Source organism: Nyctereutes procyonoides, unplaced genomic scaffold, assembly GCF_905146905.1.
Source record: "Nyctereutes procyonoides isolate TBG_1078 unplaced genomic scaffold, NYPRO_anot_genome, whole genome shotgun sequence".
Taxonomy (NCBI): domain Eukaryota; kingdom Metazoa; phylum Chordata; class Mammalia; order Carnivora; family Canidae; genus Nyctereutes; species Nyctereutes procyonoides.
Window position 1 is genome coordinate 44,175,701 of NW_026575052.1, and position 19,895 is coordinate 44,195,595.

Here is a 19,895-nt window from a genome sequence, read left to right on the forward strand (position 1 = left end):
CCAAGCCAGCCTCCCCAAACCCTTGTCTCTAAGCTTGGGGGCCCTTCTAGGACATCCAGGCTGTTACCCTTCATAGCACTTGCCAAATGCATTATAGTTTCTTTACTCCTTGTATGTTTTCTCCCCTGGCTTATAACCTCCATGAAAGTGGGGCCAGATCTGATGTGCCTACTATAGCTACAGGTTGTATAACTATCACTAGTGCCCAGCACAGTGCCTGAAACATAGTGTCACTTAATAAATATCTACTGAACAAATCCGTGGGATGCATGCATAATTTAACACCAGCTTTCTGATCAGCAAAGGCCATAAAGACAGGGTACTCTAATAATATTCATTTTAGTGGGAAGAGTGTTGTATTTTTACTGTTGCCTTTAACTCTCTGTTTGTAAACTGGGTTGATGGGATTCCTTTAAATTTAAATATATACTATGGGATATTACTCATCCATCAAAAAGAATAATATCTTGCTTTTTGCAATGATGTGAATGAACTAGAGGGTATTATGCTGAGGAAAATAAGCCAGTCAGAGAAAGATAAATACCATATGATTTCATTCATATGTGGAATTTAAGAAACAAAACAGATGAACAGAGGAGAAGGGGAGGAAAAATTAAATAAGATGAAAATAGAGATGGAGGCAAACTTTAAGAGGCTCTTGACCCCTCCCCTTGCTGGAGGGGAGAGGGTGAGGGGATGGGGTAAGTGGGTGAGCGGCATTAAGGAGGGCCCTTGGTGTAAAGAGCAACTGGTGCAAGAGCAATATGACACTGGGTGTCCTTTGCAATTGATGACTCACTAAATTGTACCCCTGAAACTAATATTATAGTATATGTTAATTAAATTGAATTTAAATTTTTAAAAAATCTAAAAATAAATAAATAATTACAGAATAGGGCTGTTGTTTCCCAACATGCAGCATCAGTGGTTGCCTAAAGACCCAGATAAACCAACTGGCAACCACATTCTATTTTCAAATTTTCAAAAGCCCTTTTACAAATATTGTTTCATGGGATTTACACAGCAGACGTGTGAGAGTGAGGTGAGGAAACGAAGACATGAAGAATTATGGAAGCACTTAGTTTGCTGACTGCCCCTCAAATTATTATTTGCTGACACTATGTTGCCTTGTGTATAGTGAACGCGGCCACTGCCCTAGCCCCGTTCTCTGAGGCCGTGTCACTGTAAAGCAACGATTCTCGATTCTCGATGTGTGTGTATGTGTGAGACAGTCTTGCCCCCACCCAGGGGATATTTAACAACATCTGGAGATATTTTTGATTGTCACAACCAAAGTGAGGAGGTGCTACTGGCATTTCGTGGCTCGAGGCTAGGGTTGTTGCTAAATATCCTATCGTACCCAGGAGAGCACCCCCTAGCCCGCACCCCACCCCTGCCTCCAGGCCCACTCCCACCCTCCACAAAGAATTATCCAGGCTAAAACATCAATAGTGCTGATGTAGATAAACCCAGCTGTAGAGCAAAACTCGTAGATTGAAACAGAGAGCAACGTTTAAGTGTGTAGCTCTCTCCAGATGCAGGAGACTGGTGAATGCGTAGCCTCTTAAAAGACATGAAATGTGAATTAAAAACTAAAATACTCTGCAAGACACACAGGACTCTTGTTCAGGCTGCATGTACAGTGTGGCACTTCCAGAGGAGCGTCTTTGCTGAGCGAGCGTCTTTTCCCCATACCTTATAGACACCAGATAGAGCATTTTCTCCCCTGCTGCCTCCCGAAAGATTTACTATTAGGGCCTCCCAGCATCAAGGGAAAACTTGTGTTTAAAGTGTTTTCTACAGAAGACATTAAGCCTGAGGGGGTAACTAAAGGGTCAGAAAGCTAAGAGCTTGCCCCCTGGATCCATATGCTGGGTTCCCTTAGAATTCTCTTGTGTTTTCTTCTGTCCAGAAGGAACTGGTGCTGCCTCCTACTGGGGAAGGAGGCCAACACAGATACCATAGCCACAGAAATCCTTAAAAAAATACTGTCTTAGCCTATTGTTTCCTTTTCATTTGTTCATAGTTTAATTAAAGCCCAGAGGTGTGAAGGAGGGAAGCTGACAAAGCAATTCCTTTTGAGGAACTGGGCAGTTCTTTGTCTGGCTTGGATAGAGAGGTTGAAGTCTCTTATTTCCAAATGAGAGCTAGTGAGTGCATATAGCCCAAACAGTGAAATTGGAATCTGCTTTATATGTTTAAAATGTGTCATAATTCCATTAATTTAGGACAAATAGAGTGAATTTGAGTTGCAAATAGCTATGTAGCTTACTAGATTTTAAGGAAATATAATATTACTATTTTCATGTTCACAAAGTAGCATTAGAAACCATCTTTCACGGTATTAATAGACTAATAAACCGAAGTACTCACTATTCCCCAAATAATCCTTGAGATTCCCAACCCTCACACGGTTGCTCTAATTTTTAATTCCTGCCAGCATATTCTTCCCACTTAACCTCTCCACAGATTCAAATCTTCACTGCCCTCCAAAGCCTATCTCAGATGCTACCACCTTCTGGAAGTCTTCGTGGATTCCAACCCAATGTCCCAATTACATGTGAGATTTTCCTGTTCTGCACTTTATCTGTTATTCTCCTATGGCTCTTCCCTACTTGGTAATATATTCATATTTTTTTCATTGATTTCTTACCTCCCCAATCACCTTTACACCTCTGCCTTACACATTCCTCCACCTCCATGGTCCTTGGCACTGTATCTTGGAAAAAGCAACCCTTCAATGCATAGTGAGTCTCTGGAGGCACTGATGAGTAGTTGTGTGTGGATTTGGTTATAGTTCCCCCACATGACTAGGCTAGTCATTAGCAAACCCTTTCTTCCAAATGAGCAGAAGTAAATTTGACCAGCCCTGATCAAATGCCCACCAATTCCATATATGTAAACACAGAAGATGAGTGTCATTCTAGGCACCCTGTCCTATACCAGACTCCACGGAAGAGAATGTCAAGATCACACAGCCCAGGAAACAGTGCAGCATCCAGACAGCGTGGGGGTAGGAGTGAGAAGTCTGCACTGGAATCTCAGCTCTTCCACTTGCTCGCACTTGGCGAGTTATTTGACATCTCCGTGCAAATTTCTTCATGTATAAACAAACTAATAACATTTACTTTCTTATAAGTTTTTCAAGAGGATAAATGAGGTGTCCTAGGCATAGTGGTTAACAGAGCGACTGGACCTCGTAAAAACTCAGATTTGGTGGTTGATGTTATTACTGCTGTTTTCATCATGAAAATCAAGTCCTATTCATATGCCTTAGAATGAAAAAATATAGCCCACTTGCTCTGACATCTCTTTATAAATGAGGAGAAGCTGTCTACTTTTGGTCGGCACTGTGAGAACTAGTATATAAAATTTGGTGGAAAATGTGCTTGGCTTTAGTATGCTTTTCACGGTATAGTCTTTTCATTGAGAGCCAAATCATCCATTGTAACCAGCTAGGTTCTATTTTTCCCTTCGCATATGCTCTACATTGAGCCTGTTCCCCATCTTCAAAATCCTCTTTAGTCTTATCTGTAGCTGCCCACCTCTTCCTTGATTCAGTCACACGCCTGGGGAACCAGCTGAGCTGTTGGGCCAGACTCCCTGTCAACCGTGTGAATCAAGCCTCTGCTGGCCTCTCAGGGAAAGTCTGGGGGATGCATTGGTGAGCAACACAGCACAATCTGTGTCCCCACTGAACACGGACAAAAGCTAACTATTAGTTTAAAAGAATTAAATTGTTAATGAATTAAGGTAGAACACACAACCTCTCTGAAAGAAAATGTACAGGCTACAGCAGGGTTGGGTAAGAGAACGAACCCAAACTATTTCTTGGCCAGCAAGTTCTCTTTCAGGCCTCAGCTGAAATGTCACCTCCTCAGAGAAGCCCTCCCTGACCATCTAAGCCAAGCAATCACTCTCTACTACAACCCCCATTTTATTTCCTTCATCCTCTTTTCTAAAAAAATAGAGGGATGATTAATATGTAGCATTATATTAATTTCAGGTGTACAGCGTAATAATTCAGTATTTGTATGTGCTGTGAAATGGCCACCACAGTGAGTCTAGTGAACATTCATCACCATACATAATTACAGTCTTTTTTCTTATCATGAGAACTTTTAAGAGCCACTTTCTTAGCAACTTTAAAATACAATACAGTATTATTAAATGTAGTCACCAGGCTGTGCATCATATCCCCATGACTTATTTATTTTATATCTGTAAGTCTGTACATTTTGACCCCCTTCACCCATGTTGCCCATACTTCACCCATCTGGTCTCTGGCAACCACCAGTCTGTTCTCTGTATCTGAGCTGGGGAATGGGGTTTGCTTGTTTTGTTTTGTTTGAATCCACATATAAGTGAGATCATATGGCACTTGTCTTTGTCTTATTTCACTTAGCATTATATCTTCAAGGTCCATTCATGTTGCTGCAAATGGTAAGGTTTTCTACTTTTTTATGGCTGAATATATATATATATATATATATAATGTACTCATTATGTTTATCCATTCCTCCACCGATTGACACATAAGGTGTTTCCCCTATCTTGGGTACTATACATAATGCTGCAAATGAATATGGAGATGCATATATCTTTTTGAGTTAGTGTTTTTGTTTTCTTTGGATAAATTCCTAGATCATTCCTTTTCACAATCTGAAATAACTTTGTGGATATGATGTTTACCTGCTTATTGTCTATCTCCATCTTCTAGAATATAACCTCAACATGCTAAACCTCAATGTATTATTTAATATTGTATCTCCAACATCTAGAAGCATGCCTAGTGTTTAATAGCTGCTAAAAATGTTATATAAATGGATGAAGGAACTAACCAAACAGAGGTTCCTCTTCCAAATCAGAATGTACCAAGTTGTGAATGCCACATACTGGCTGGAGAATATGGGGGAGAGGATGAAAAGTATGTCACAATTCTGTCTGTTTTAGTCCAAATCAATTCCATCCAGCACAAACTTATCGAATTCCTATTATGCGCTAGGCAGTGAGCCCCACACTCAGGATTCAGCAGAGAAAAGTCAAAATTCTACCCTCCTGCCACTTGGAGTCTGGCAAGGGAATTAGACACTTAGCAGCAATTACCAAAGTAATCGAACAGTACTTCATGCCACACAGAATTCTAAACACTCTAATGAATTATCACATCAAATTTTTGCCACAACCCTGTATGTTAGGAGTTATAATTGCCCCTGAAGAAAAGGGCAGGCATCTTGAATCTGTCTTGTTTACTATTGATTCTTCAGTACCATGTACGATGTCTGATATACGTAGATGCTCAATAAATATGTTCAGTAATGAATAAGTGCTTTGAAGGGAAATGATGGTATTTGAGAGTCTGTAGCAAAAGGGTTTGGCCCAGCCTGAGGCATTAAGAAACCTCTCCCTGAAGATGTGACATTTTGTTTAAGACTTGTAGAATGAATAGGAATTTGCTTTGCTTTGACTTGAAAGTGCAAACCTGGTCGGGCTCATCCTGACCCATCTTAAATAAGCTAATTTTTGTTTCCTTGGGATTTACTTTCCTTCTGAGCAAAATGAAAAAATGTTAACGCTGAAATGTCCCCCAGAGGAGGTTGGAAAGACAAATGAAAAGACCATGATCAGGATAACTTTCCCCAAAGAGGCGGGCTCAGTGGGGGTAGGCAATAGGCATGGCACAGTGGGCTCTAGGGAGGCCCCAAAGCAAGGGCTCCAGCTGGGGCTTTGTGAGACAAAAGTGAATACTTCTGATCTCCCAGGAGGTGGTCTAAAGAAAAGCTTGGAGCAGCCCTGGTCTATAGTGCTCCTCAACAATCTCCCAGTTAATTGCTTTTTCTCTGCCATTTGATGTCAGAACCTGGCATGTGGAAATCATCTGGGGAATTTCTGATCTCTAGGCTCTGTTTCGCCAGACTCCAGGGCTCTTCTCACATCGCACCTAAAATGGGTCACCTTTCTCTCTCCCTCCTCCTGGGCTCCTGGTTTCCCTTTCAGAGATCCCTCTGTGCTCTTGGCACCTCTGCCAATGCCTTTGAGCCTCCAGGCACCTCTGCCAATGCCTTTGAGCCTTCCGTCTCCCTAGTAAGACCATTCCTGTCTTGGTAGCTCTGCTCTTATCTGTGATGCCATTTGTTATAGCAGAGTCGCATTCCACTTATGGGGTTAATGACTGCTTACTGTTCATTTGCTGTGGCTCCCAGTAAGATAATTGCCTTTTAACAGGAGCTTTTTGTAAATAATGCCTAGTGCCCCAAACGGGATCTCTAACATTGAGGTTTTTGGGGCTCTGTAATCCCAAAGAATCTTTTCAGATCCCTTCTTTCCATCATAACCCCTACAAAGTTGTATTGTAATAGTTTATTAGTCCTTTTTTTTTTTCTGGAAAATGCAGTCCTTTAGAGCAAGAGTCAGCAAATCACTCACTAATGCCTAATAGAACATCAGGGTGCCAACAAAATGTTGGATCAAAGCAGCGAGATACATGATTTGGGACAAGAGTATTTGAAAAAGTTTCTGTAACCCTTATGTTTCAAGACAAAGCATGAAATGAAATACCTCACTCTGGAGGTTCTCAAACTCAAGCAAGAATCACCTGGCATGTGGAATATGCAGATTCCCTGTTCGTCCTCAGAGAATCTGTATCAGTCAGATTGATGGCTCTGAAATATGCAAGTTCACTAAGTGAGGCTGGTATAAAACCGCTAGATCTCCTTGGGGGCTATTTGTCTTTGGATAAATTATTATATCCTCTCAGCCTGTTTTCCCTTCTGTAAAATGAGATGGTTTGGAGAATCAAAGAGAAAAAAGAGATACATACGCATACTGAAACACTTCAATTGGTGCAGTGCAAACCAACTGTGTCAGAATCATCTGATCGAGGAGATTTCACATTTGTTCTTTCTGCCCTTTGCCCATTCTGTGTCTGGGTGGGCGGGGTGCACAGCGCTGGCATAAAATCAGTAATTTTAAAGTAGGATTGGAAAAGATGCTTTCAATTGAGATCGAGAGGTACTGGTTGGTTTGGAGTGGCAGTTTGGAACTTAGGTGCCAGCCTCACTGATCTTTTGATTCTAATGAAGGAGATGGGCTTTTTGCTGGGAGACGTGGGGCGGTTGCTTAGTTCTTTCAAGTTAATTATGGGCAGCATAATCAGTGAATGTTTTGTCACTCAGGAAGTATTTACTAAGTGCCTGCTATTGACTCAGAAGGTATATATACTAAATGCCTACCGTTTATTTAAGACTAAATCATGCTAAGTGGAAGCATGTCTATTTATGAATCCCATAATATCTTTGCCTGAGTAATATATTCCGGCTTTATAATGGGCTCAAATTCATTTGTGCTGTGAAAGACCTCCACAAAAAAAAAAGTCTTAAATATCTCTTTCAAAAGTTTTCTCCCATATATATTATCTATCCATCTATCCATCCACGTATCCATCCATCCATTGATTCATTTACTCATTCAATTAATAGTTACTGAGTATCTACTTTGTGCCAGGAACTTGGGGTACAAAGATGAATTAGACATTGATATTTCCCTCAGGAAGTTTACAATTTCATTGCATAGACAAGATGGGTAAGTAAATGCAATGAGATCCTGTGATTCAGGGCTGTTATTACTGCTTTAGACACCGCAATTAAACTTAGGAAGCACTTACATTTTGCTAGGCACTGTACTAAACCCTTCGTATCTACCATCCTCTTTTGCCCTCATCATATCCTGTGAGATTCTGTTATTATTCCTATTCACAACGTAATGAGACTTAGAGATGTGATGTCAATTGCCCAAGATGACACAGTAAGTCAGTATCAAAGGCATGCTTAAACCCTGGCTGTCTAGTTGTGCCACCACCCTCCTCACCACACTTGTTCTGTCCTTGCTCTCAGGCCCATGTCTGGCCATAGAAGCTCAGAGAAGGTGCACAGCGACAGCAAGAGCACCATCAGTAGGAAGAGTTGATCACGTGGCTACAGTGAGCTATGTGCTTCATATGCTTATTGTCTCACTCCCCCTGAGAATGCACAAGGAAAACCTTGTCATTGTTCCCATTTTAATACAGAAAAGGAAGGCTCACAGGTTTTAGAGTTTGTTTATATCTACCCAACTGGTAAATGAGTGCACAGGGATTCCAATTTGGGTCAGACTGACCCCAAAACCCACACTTCTTCCACGCTGCTGAATAGAGGTCACGCGTGCAGTACCTCTCAGGGAGATACCTCTGGATATGCTCTTGTGTCATGAGGTTAAGATGACTCATACAACCAAACCAGACCATTTAGGCATTGTTTAAACAGCACCTTACTTGGGATGGCCCATCCTTGCCTGGTGTCTAGGTCTAAGGAAGTCATGGGTTATATGATTTTTGAAGGATTAGACATCCTGTATCTGCCAGTAGTTTGTTGTCATTTCACAGTGGCCCAAAAGTCAGAGAGAAAGCATATTGGTGGAAGGGTCTATTTATACATCACGGCCTGGGCTAAGACTATAATTACTTTATGCCTCGAAGTTTTTGCTTTCCTAGACAGCCCAATATGTTTCTCCAGTGCTAAGTATATTTGTAAAGAGAAGAAGCAATAAAAAAATTAAAAAATTTTCTACCAGATTTCAAAGCACACTTTTTTAAAAAATGGAAATAAATTGACATACAATTTATATTAGTTTCAGGTGCACAGAATATTGATTCAACAATTCTATACATTACTTTGTGCTCACCATGATAAATGTAGTCACCATCTGTCATCATATAAGGTTATTACAATATTATTGACTATATTTCCTCTGCTATTCTTTTTATCTCTGTGACTTACTCATTTTACAACTAGAAATGTGTACCTCTTAACCCACCTTATCTATTTCCCCGTCTCCCCCCGCCCCCACTTCATCATGGGCAACCACAACTTGTTCTCTGCATTCAAGAATCTGTTTGGTTTTATTTTGTTTTGATTTGTTCAGTAGTTCTTTAGATTCCACATATGAGTGAAATCATATGATATTTGTTTTTCTCTTCCTGACTTATTTCACTAGCATTATACACTCTGGTCCATCCATATTATTGCCCGTGGCAAGATCTCACTCTTCTTTATGGCTGAGTAATATTCCATTACCTATATCTATCTCTCTTTATTTTATCTATATGTCTATATCTATATCTCCCATGTCTACTTTATCCATTCATCTATTGACAAGCACTTGGATTGCTTCCATATCTTGGTTATTGTAAATAGTGCTACAATAAACAGAGATGCATATATTATTTTGTTGGGGTTTATTTTTTGCATATATTATTTTGAATTAGTGTTCATTTTCTTTAGGTAAATGCCCAGGAGTAGAATTACTGAATCATATGGCATTTCTATTTTTAATTTTGAGGAAACTCTTTATTGTTTTTCACAATGGTTGTACCATTGCCATCAACAGTGCACAAGGGTTCCTTTTATTCCACATCTTGTAAGTGTTTGTTGTTTCTTGTCTTTTTATTTTCAGCTACTGGGACAGGTGTCAGGTCATATCTCACTATGGTTTTCATTTGCATCTCTGATGATCGGTGATGTCGAGCATCCTTTCATGTGTCTGTTGGCCATCTGTATGGGTTTATTTCTGGGCTGTCTATCCTGTTCCATTGATCTATAGGTCTAGTTTTGTCCATCACCATAATGTTTTGATCACTATAGCTTTATAGTATACCTTAAAATCTGGAATTACCATACCTCCAACTTTGTTTTTTCTCAGATTACTTTGGCTCTTTGAGGTCTTTCCTGGTTCTTTATAAATTTTAGGGTTATTTGTTCTAGTTCTGTGAAAAATGCTATTGGTATTTTGATAGGGATTGCATTAAGCCTGTAGATTACTCTGGGTAGTATGGACATTTTAACAACATTAATTCTTATAATCCATGAGCACAACATATCTTCCATTTATTTTTAGTCTTTTACCATCGTCTTATAGTTTTCAGAGTCTCTTACCTCTTTGGCTAAAGTTATTCCTGGATTTTTAATTCTTTTTAGTGTAATTGGAGGAAGACATTTTATATTTTATATTAAATCTTGTTTTTAAATTTTATGTTAACTTTCATTTCTAAAACTCCCTCTCAGGGGAATATTGGTTTTCTTCCATAGACCATTAAATCATTTCCTTGTGCTTCCAATTGCAGCATAAAGGACATTCACCTTTTCTCTATCATGGACAATAGTTTCTTTGACAGAACTTAAAAATCCCAAACTGATAGCTCATGTTTGCCTTTCAGTGATGAAGTTCCCAAAATCATTATTATTTCAGGGGTCAAAACCAAATTCCCCCATCCAAAATTATGTGGTGGTTCGTCCTGCCTCAATGAGGGATATTCTCATTCCCTCTCTTGTGAAATCTGAGTGTTTTGGTAAAGTCATCAAATTCTTAGATCAACTTACTTTTTCCATGCCACCAGGGTACACCAAGTGGTAAAGGGTGCGTTTCCTTGGGTTTGGCCTCCGTTCTTGTGTTGTGGCTTTAAATTTGTCCAGCAAATAACTCAGAACCAGGTTGCTGCCTTGGTGTGAGGGCTGGCAGAAAAAAAAAAGGCTGTAGTGGAGCACAGAATCTGTCTGTGTTAGCCCTCTGTCACCGACTACTCACCCCAGCTTTGAGCTTCACCTAAATGATAAATGGTCCTATTGTTTGGGCTTTAGTATTTAAAAAACATAGAGCTAAATCTAGATGAAGCAAGGACAGAGACCCATTTCATTGCACTGTACTTTAATATTCCTGAGACCCATGGCATTACGGGTGGCTCTTTTAACAGCCATCTCTCTTCAGGGTGGAACACTGTGCTGCCTTTGTTTCATCTGATCTTCCAGCTAAATAAGAGATGGTCACTTATCCTCAGTGCTCCCCTATCCTGCTGGATTTCTATTGCTGGAGGAGAAACTGACCACACGGGAAAAGGTAGAGGTTTCAGGCAGGGCATTTCAGCGTGTGTTTACAGGCAGGGCTGACTTACTCAGCAAATCCTGCTCGGAGAAGCTGCAGCCAATGAAGAGGCTATATCCCGGCTTGCTTGGGGGCTTCTGAGTTTGAGCTGCATGCAGAAATGTAAGGCAGTGCTTCCTGGCGCTGATGGCAAAATGGGACCCATCTCCAGTTATTCCTCGGGCTTCCCAGCTTTGCAGATCCAGGGGAGAACCTACATAAACATATTGGTGATGTAGCCAGCTCTCAAGGCCAAGAGAATCCTCATGGATTCAGGAGACTGGTTTTTTATTTAGGTTTTTATTTTTTATTTTTGTTGGAAGATGAAATGCTTCTCTCGTTACCTGCCTTACATCTTCAGACCTCCGAATACCATCCTCTCTTCCAGCTGCCACACGGAAGGTACAGACCAGAGAGGGAGAGTGTCTGGGTGGGTGGGAAAAAGTGGGCTGGTGTGTGACTTCCCACAGGCTCTGCTGATACGGCTCTCCGTAGCCACCAGATGACTGTCGTTGCTGGCAAAGGCTTGGATCCAACAGACTTAGATCTGCTTCTAAAATCAGTCCGGTTTCTGTAAGCAAAGGGAAGTATTTGCTAAAGAGCAGGATAATCTTGCAAAGGTGATCTCAGAGCCGATAGAGCGGAGTCGGAAAAAAAGAAAGAAAGAAAAGAAAGAAAGAAATCAGAAATATTTTGCCAGGTTCCCTTATTCTACTTCACGAGCAAACAAGTAATTAGAACTCCTGGTAAGGAAGAAAATTTTCAGTAGGTGCTGCCACATAGATTTGTCCAGGCTCTCTGTTTTTGTCATTGTCTGTTTAGTAACTTGGTGCATGCCCAAGATAGCAATTATCCGGATAGTATTAGTGGGTTCCGTGGCGGTGGGGCGCATGGGGCTGCTCGGCTCCCAGTCTGTCCCCGCGCTGCCTGCCGAGCGGGAAGCTGCAGCTGACTTTGGGCACTTGCTGGGAATGGGGTTCGTGGGGGTCCTAAGCTGGTGCCTTACAGCGAGGGTGAGCTGAGCCTGGTGCACACAGTGCCCAGCTCACGGTGCTTGGGGGACCTGCTGCGTGACCTCCTACCCTAGGCCGCTGTGCATCCGTGTGCGTGTGCGCGTGGGCACTTCCCTGTGCACGTGTGTGTCCCTTGTCAACATCCGACGGTCTGCCTCCATCTAAGCACTGCAGGTTTCCACACTTCTGGAGCTCGTAGCTGGTGGTGCGTATCCTGCGTGTCATTTGCCTGTTTCTTTTGATGTGCCACGTCCTGGGAAAAGAGCAATTTCAAGAAAAGCAGCTGGCTGGCTGCTTGGCAGCCTGAGGGGTGTCCTAGGAGCAGCACCGACTGGGGAGGGCTGGGGATGGTCCCGTGCTGCCACCACACCTCTGTGCAGCCACACTGTCTGGGATGGAGCTGGGGAGCAGCCCATTCTGAACACCCAGCCTTGTTTCTCATCCTCCGGGTAGGAGCGTGTGTGTGTGTGTGTATAAAACGAGAGAAGGACTCATTCTACCATAAAGTGATTTACAGTCATTACCCTCAGGAAAAGCCAGTAGAAGTTTGGGATCACCCTTGAATTGAGACCAAGGATGGCATGTTTCGTAGATCTTGGTATCTTACAGATTTGTTTTTTTCAATCAGATAGTTCCCTTACAAATTGTATTGGGGGCTAAAGGAGATGACCCCCTGAGAAGTCTTTCCTCTTATGGAGGGAAATTTAGTAAAACCTCTGTATATACTGGGTAAGGATGGGGATGGCATGGATAGAAATCTCCAGGGGAACCTTCCATATGCGAAAGACCTAAACTCATATAGGAAGATGCCTAGATGACTTTTCTATTTCTGATTGATCCTCTGTTCTCTCCTCCTAGCTTAGACTTTGAGAACCCAAACACTTGGTCTATTCAGTTGCTGTTTTGTATATGAAACTAAAGATCTTACCTCATATGGACAAACTGCCACCACCAAGAGCTTTCTTGAGCTGTTTTTTCTTTTAGACCAATTTTAACTGTTGTATTCCATCAAGATGGAAATTGTGTTTTATTCCTATCAAAACTATCTCTAATTCACCAACTGTCACCAGATTAGGGGGTCGGGGAGGTGAGGAGACTTGTCTTTCAATCCGTTGTGAGACTAATAGACAATAGGTAGGGATAATAGCATGTGGCAAACATTAACTTCGTGAGTCAGGCACTGGAGCTGAGTAGGGAAGGCATGAGTTAAATACCAAACAATCAAAGCCAAGTCACTTAGTTGCTCTATGCTCTATTTTATCTATAAAATGGGAATAAAGTCTTATTCCCAGGATGTTGAGAATTCAATATGATCATTCCATTTCTTTAGGAACCTTGGTACATGGTATGTGCTGTGCGTCTTGGAGTCCCATGTACTTTCTTAGATAGTCAGGTTTTCTTTTTTCATTACGTTATCTTCAGTAGTGAATAGTTTCCTCAAATACATCACAGTGTCACTCGGAACTAGTTACACTTATTTAGAGTTTGTCTGGGGGCAAATGTATATGAGAACGAATCTGAGCTTGAGTTTCTAGAAAACTTATGGCTGTGAGCTTCCTATTTTATTTAATTGAAGAAGCAGAGAATGAATAATTCTCTATATATATCCCTGTGAAAATCAATTAAGTCGAAATACCCAAACCATCCCTTTAAGAGTAATTTGAAAACAACTTTGGAAGCTTCAACAATTGCTGGGGCACCTGGGTGGCTCAGTTGGTTGAGTGTCCAACTCTTGATTTCGACTGAGGTCACAATCTTATTTATGGGTGGCGGGATCGAGCCTCATATTGGGCTCCACACTCAGTGTGGAGTATGCTTGAGATTCTTTCCCTCTCCTTCTGTTTCTCCTCCTGCTTGCATGCTCGCTCTCTCTCTAAAATAATAAATGAATAAAATCTTTAAAAAAGAAAAGAAGCTGCAACAATTGCTGGGCTTCTTAGAGAATGGAACCATTCTACTTACGACAGGTTTTCCTCCCAGCTTGTCTTGATATTGTTTTCTCAACACAGGAGGATCACGGGCTTTGAATTTTAGCTCGGCCACTTGCCAACTAGGGGATGTTGGGTAGTTATTTAACCTCTTAGAATCTTAGTTTCCTCATTTGTAAAACATGGATGATGATATATAGGGTAGCTGCAAAGAAATACATGCAGGATGCCACACACAGGGTGATAATCATAGTAGTAGCAATAATAATAATAATAATCAGTGGCCTTCGCTTGTGTTGCACTCACTGTGTCCCAGACATTATCTAAGCACGTGATGTAGTAACACATTCACAGGTGGGGTAAATCAACAATATGTGGTCCACAAATAACTGTTCTTTTTCTTTCCTTCTTTCACTTTCAACCTTCAAGACTGTTTCTTTATACATCAGATCGAGGTTTGGTTCTTCCTATTTCAGTCAAAAATATTTTTTTAAAAAAATATGATCATATCGCCTCCCTCAAATGCCCTGAAACACAAACATGCTTGTGTTGAAAACCTCTCGTTGGCTTTGCAGGGACTAGTAGGCCCTGTGTGTTCCAACCCCTGCCTGACTTTCCTGTCTGACCCTGAGCATGGAACATCTTGCCTGGTCTCCAGCCACACTGGCCTTTCTTGGTTCCTCAGGAATCTCCCTCCCACCACAGACTTTTGGGAAGCCCCTTTCTCCACTTAGCCCTGTTCCTTGTTAATTCTGGCCTTGGACTCTCAGCTCAAGCTGAGAAGCCATCTCTGGCCCCCGGGTGATCATGGTCATAGCTCTTAGAGAGCTGGGGTGCTTCAGAGTACCTGTCATAGTCTGTCATCACGAATGGCCTGCTGTACCTGTTTTGTGAATGCCTGTCTCCCTGCTAGACCGAAAGCTTCATGGGAGCAGGACCCACATGTTGTTTTGCCCTCTGTTAGACTAGCACTAGAACAATACCGAGCGCTTAATAGGCACTCAACAAATTTTTATTGAATGTAACTATGACAAACACCAAGGCTGTTGTGTAGACATGTTTTTAAAACACAGGCAAAATGGTTCAGCAAAGCATTTGCTGCTACAAAAATGCAAGCTGTTTTAACCATTGCAGGTTGGGGAGCTTCTCGTGGCCAGCCGTGAGGGGACTGGTTTTATGACCAGCTCTACTTTAACTTGAAATTAGGAGATACAAAGGGGAAAAAGGTCACCTAAATAATGCTGGTGCACGAACAGGGCTTTGAGAGGACAGCTGGATTGTCTTCCCTTCTCTGTGGACCTCATTAAAAGGACACATAACTCCCTCCACCACAGTGGGGAAGGATTCGTCCAGCAAAATGATTCCAGGATTAGAGGCGCGGAATCTCAATCACAAGCAAAAAGAAACCATTCCAGACAGGACAGAGAGGATGGGGAGACACACAGGGATAAGAGAGCCAGTGAGGTATGAGGAAACTTGCCTGATATTTTCCAGTGGACCTAATTAGGCACCCAACATGGGACGGCCTTTTCTGGGCTCTTGAACAGATGAGTAGAGACACTCTCTCTTCCTGAAGGGACATGGGTCATGCGCCTTGTCCCACACCATTTCTTTTCCCTGCGTGGTCTCTGTCACGTTTCCATGTTGCAAACCCTTGCTCATCTCTGAAAAGTCAGGTCAAGTCGAGGCTTCCCAGGAAGACTTCCTCAACAGCTCCAAAGAAGGATTTGTTATGAGTCACGCAAACCACAACAGTTGTGGGAAGAAGGCACGAGAAGGAGAAGCCGAGCAGCACCACAACAATCCCTGGCCATGTGCTCCAGGCCGGGCCAGTATAATCTCTTTTGCTGCTCAGATGATCTCCCATCAGGTGCTGTTCTCTCCATGTAATAGATGAGGAGACTGACACATCCCTGCCCTGCCCAGAGCCATACTTACTAAAGCCACAGAGCTAAGGCTCAAGTCCTGACTACTGGAATCGGCAATCAGTGCTCTTATCTGCACACAACACATTTCCTCCCGAGTTACCTGTGTGAGAACAGCCATCAGCTTACATGGAAACGGTCTGTTTATGTGCCTGTGTCCTGGTGGCCCGGAGTGGCTCGAGCTCGGGGGTTCTTTCATTTGTCATTAGTCAACGCGTCCTGGTTAGCCCAGAGCTGGCGTGTGAGTAGGTGGTCAAGAAATGCTTCCTAAATAAAACGCTGAATGTGTGAGTGACAAATGTGGCTACGTACCAGTGATTCTCCTTCATGAGGAGGAACCCAGAAGCAAAATACCTTCCAGTGACCCCAAAAGTAGGCTTGCTAGAAGTCTGCACCCGTGTATAGAGGGAAAAAATACACATTTTTCTAACTCTTTGTCAAATAATGATAAAATAATGACTAAAACATACAATGCTTATTATTTATGGGGCATAATTCCAACATACCCACGTATATGGATGTGGGGACGGGTGTGTGTATCCCTCACCACAATCCCCTGAGGTAAGTACTGTTTTTATCTTCATTTTATAAATGAGGAAACTAAGACACAGAGAAGTTACATAACTTGCCTAAGGTCAAACAGCTGTTAAGTGCAAGGGTTAGGATTAGAACCCACACAGGCTGGTTCCAAGGTACCCGCTACGAAAGATCCATTCGTCTTTTTTGTGCCTTTTTACGTATTTATGGAATTCTTGTTTTTCATATTTTTGGAATTCTCTTCTTAGCCCCTTCCATATATGTAGAACCAACCTACTCTTTAGGCCCACGTCAAATGCACTTCCACCCACAGCTTTCCCTGACTGTTCATTTTCTCACCTACATTTAAAGCTTTTCCCAAATGTGCATTGTGATTCTCTGTAACATGGAAATAATATTATGCCACCTGACCAGGTTGTTGTAAGGATTAAGTGAGACAGAACCTTACACTGCTTGACGTTGTTTTTAGATTAAAAGAGAAATTTTTAAAAATTATTCTCTACCATAGATGTTTTGTCCCTGCTTTCATCCAAGGCCAACCCTCTACTTGGAAGCTGGATCCCACCCCTGATTTCCACTCAAGCCCTTCACTCCTGCACTTGTCTGCTCTCTGTGTGTCATCACCACATCTTTCATCTCTACAGGATCACTGGTGTGGTCCACCAACATGCTGTCCATCACCCCATGTTAGATACTCATCTCACCACCCTGTATCCACCTCCAGCTACTGCCCATTCCCTGCTTCTCTTTGCAGAAAAATGCCTTGAAAGAGTCATCTGTACGCAGTTGCCACCTCTTTTTCTGTCCCTCCACCAAAGTTGCTCTTATGAGAATCATCAGCAGCCCCCTCACTGATCTGTCCCATCAATTTCTGCCAGCTTCCTCCTGTTGCAGCTCTAAAGCACCTTTGGCACCAGTGGCCACTCCTTCCTTCTCGAAAGAGTTTTTTGTCTTGGCCTCAAGGCCCACAGTTCCTCTCTGTTTCCTTCTGCCACCATGGCCTGTCTTTCTCAGACTCCTGAACTATAAACATGCAAGCCCAGGCCTCAGGCCTCTCCTTACCCTGTGCTCAATCCTGATGGCTTAAGCCAGCCCCATGGTATTGGACATTGTCTCTTCAACCTGTATCCCCATCTCCAACCTCTCACCCCAAATGCAGACCTGCACATCAAACTGCCTACCCAGCATTCCCGCAGAGATGCTTTGGAAGTCTTAAAACCCAACTTCTCATTCCCTTTGAGAAAGGTAACTTTCCAGCTTGTCCAGCTGCTTCTCCAGCTCCATGAACGAGAACTCCGGTCTCCTAGTTACTCCAGCCAGAAACCTTAGAGTCATTCATTTCTGTTGTCTCATATCCTTCTACTTTTACAGTGAATCCTCTGAGCCTAACCTCTAAAAATATCCAGAATCCAATCATGTCTTATCACTTCTTTCACTCAAATGTTTCCTCACCAGAGAGAGGCCTTTCCTGGCCTTCCTAAGATCTCTCTTTCCCTCTCTCTGTCTCTATCCCTGCGGTCCCCGCCCCCCCCCCCCCCCCCGCCCGCACATGCTTCCCGGTTACCTTTACCACTTTAGCCCTTATCTCACTGAACATGTTAAATACCCATTTATTTACTTGTTGCCCTTCTTTTTGCCCTATAGAATGTAAGCTGCATGAAAGCAGAGGCTCTCTCTCTTTTGTTCACTCCTGTATCTCCACCACCTAGGACAGTTTCTAGCATTTAGTATGCATGTAATAGATACTTGTTGATTGAATGATGGGTGAATGAATAAATGTTTATATGAACTCTTAGTAATAAAATAGGAAGAATGGGCTCCAACATCAGATGAACCTGAGTTCCAGTCTCACACTGATCATTACTTGCTGGGTGACCTTTGGTTTACTGAACTGGTATATTTCCTTTTCCAATAATAATGCATCAATATTCTTATGAAGGTTGAAAAAATTTTTTTGCAATTCTGTAAAAATGCCTGTCGGTATTCAGTGAATGAGACTTAACAGTATTTCTTCGGTATCCCCCCACTGCACTTACCACAGCAAGTCACATAAAGGCATTAATAGTTCCATGCTGATTGAATCATTTTTGCCTACCTACATAGCTAGCGTTGGTGGTGGCTTGTTATTTGCCAGACTCCGTGCTAATACTTAATAGTCACTACCTCATACAAATCATACAAATCTCAGAAAAACATTATGATATAAATACTTGTTGATTGTCCTCATTTTACAGATGCAGTAACTACAGGATGGTATGTAACTTATCCAAAGCCACAGGCTAATATGTGGTAGATCAGGGGTTTTGTACCCAGACTGTTAGATTCTAGAGCCCAGGCTCCTATCTGCTCCGTAGTATACTGAATTTTACAATACAATGCATAAATACAGTATTTTAGACATAGTTCTCAGCACATGGGAACTTAAAAGATGCAAAGGACTCATCCCTATTTTAAGAAGCTACAGTCTGGTAGGAGAGAGAAAGGCATGCATACACAACTCCTAACAGTGGATTTTAACTGAGCAGCAGCTGTGGCAAATGAACAGGGATATTTCCACCAGGTCCCTATTCAATCAGATTTCCTGGAAGGGGGCCCCCGGAATCCTAGTTTTAAAAGTTCCCCAGGTGAATCTTATGAACAGTCAGACCTGGGAACCTGAGTCTACGAGAAACAATGGTTAGGGTTGAGGAATATATTCAAAGGGAAGAGCTTTGGGAGAAAGAGATTGACCTGTTGTGGATCCCTTTAAAATGACAGAGTAAGATCCAACAGCTAAGAAGAGGTTGCTTTTGGTTAAGATGTCTGATGTCTGGCAGATAAATGGCTGTCCTGGGAAGATTCAAGGTCAGTGTTATTCACTTACACATTTAATGGAACTCTACTGAGCATTTGCCTGTTTCACGGTAGCTATGATTTTGCTTCAAGATTTTATGTTTGGGTACCAGCTAAAACACATACCTAATATAGAGAAAGTCATTCAGATTCTTGGGCTTTAGTTTTGTCATCTACATAAGGGGAAATAAAAATTATGCACATATCAAAGAGTTACTGTGGTGAATAAACATAATAATTCATACAACGTCCATAGTGTGCTACCCAAGGTATATTAAGAGCTCAATAAGAGCTGTTGCTATTATGAATGCGATTTGTATTAGTGGAGGCCTCAGAAGTCACCCTTGCCTTGAGCACTTTGATGCAATTGGTCATAGAAAGAATCCTAGGCCAGCAGTCCAGAGACATGTACATTCTGGTCTTCTTTTGACATTGGTGTCCCTTGATAAATGGTCTAATCCTGCTGTGCCTTGGAGTCAAATGGCAATATAACAAAATGTGGCAGGGTTGGTGTGAGATTAAGTGGATGGTGCTTTGTGAAGTACATACCCCTCTTGAGTTTCCCATATTAAATCAGAAGCTGGGAGTGGTAATGGAGTTTTAGGAGTTCCTAATAAAATTTAGGAATTCCTAAAGAAAAAGAAAGAAAGAAAGAAGAAAGAAAGAAAGAAAGAAAGAAGAAAGAAGAAAGAAAGAAAGAAAGAAAGAAA

The 19,895-nt window shown here is 42.0% G+C and overlaps 1 protein-coding gene across 4 annotated transcripts in view; it reads left to right on the forward strand.

Annotated features, from left to right (window-relative positions):
- PPP2R2B (protein phosphatase 2 regulatory subunit Bbeta) overlaps window positions 1-19,895 on the forward strand; it is a 439,499-nt gene that overhangs the window by 15,663 nt on the left and 403,941 nt on the right. Inside the window, exon 1 of one of the 4 annotated variants that reach the window (XM_055332676.1) lies at window positions 11,128-11,352. The exons of 2 other annotated variants lie outside the window; for them this stretch is intronic. In XM_055332676.1, the coding sequence (XP_055188651.1) occupies window positions 11,279-11,352 (74 nt within the window). In that variant the 5' untranslated portion in view covers window positions 11,128-11,278. Of the gene's footprint in view, window positions 1-11,127; window positions 11,353-19,895 lie in introns of those variants that run through there. One more of the 4 variants, XM_055332679.1, reaches the window with a different exon arrangement.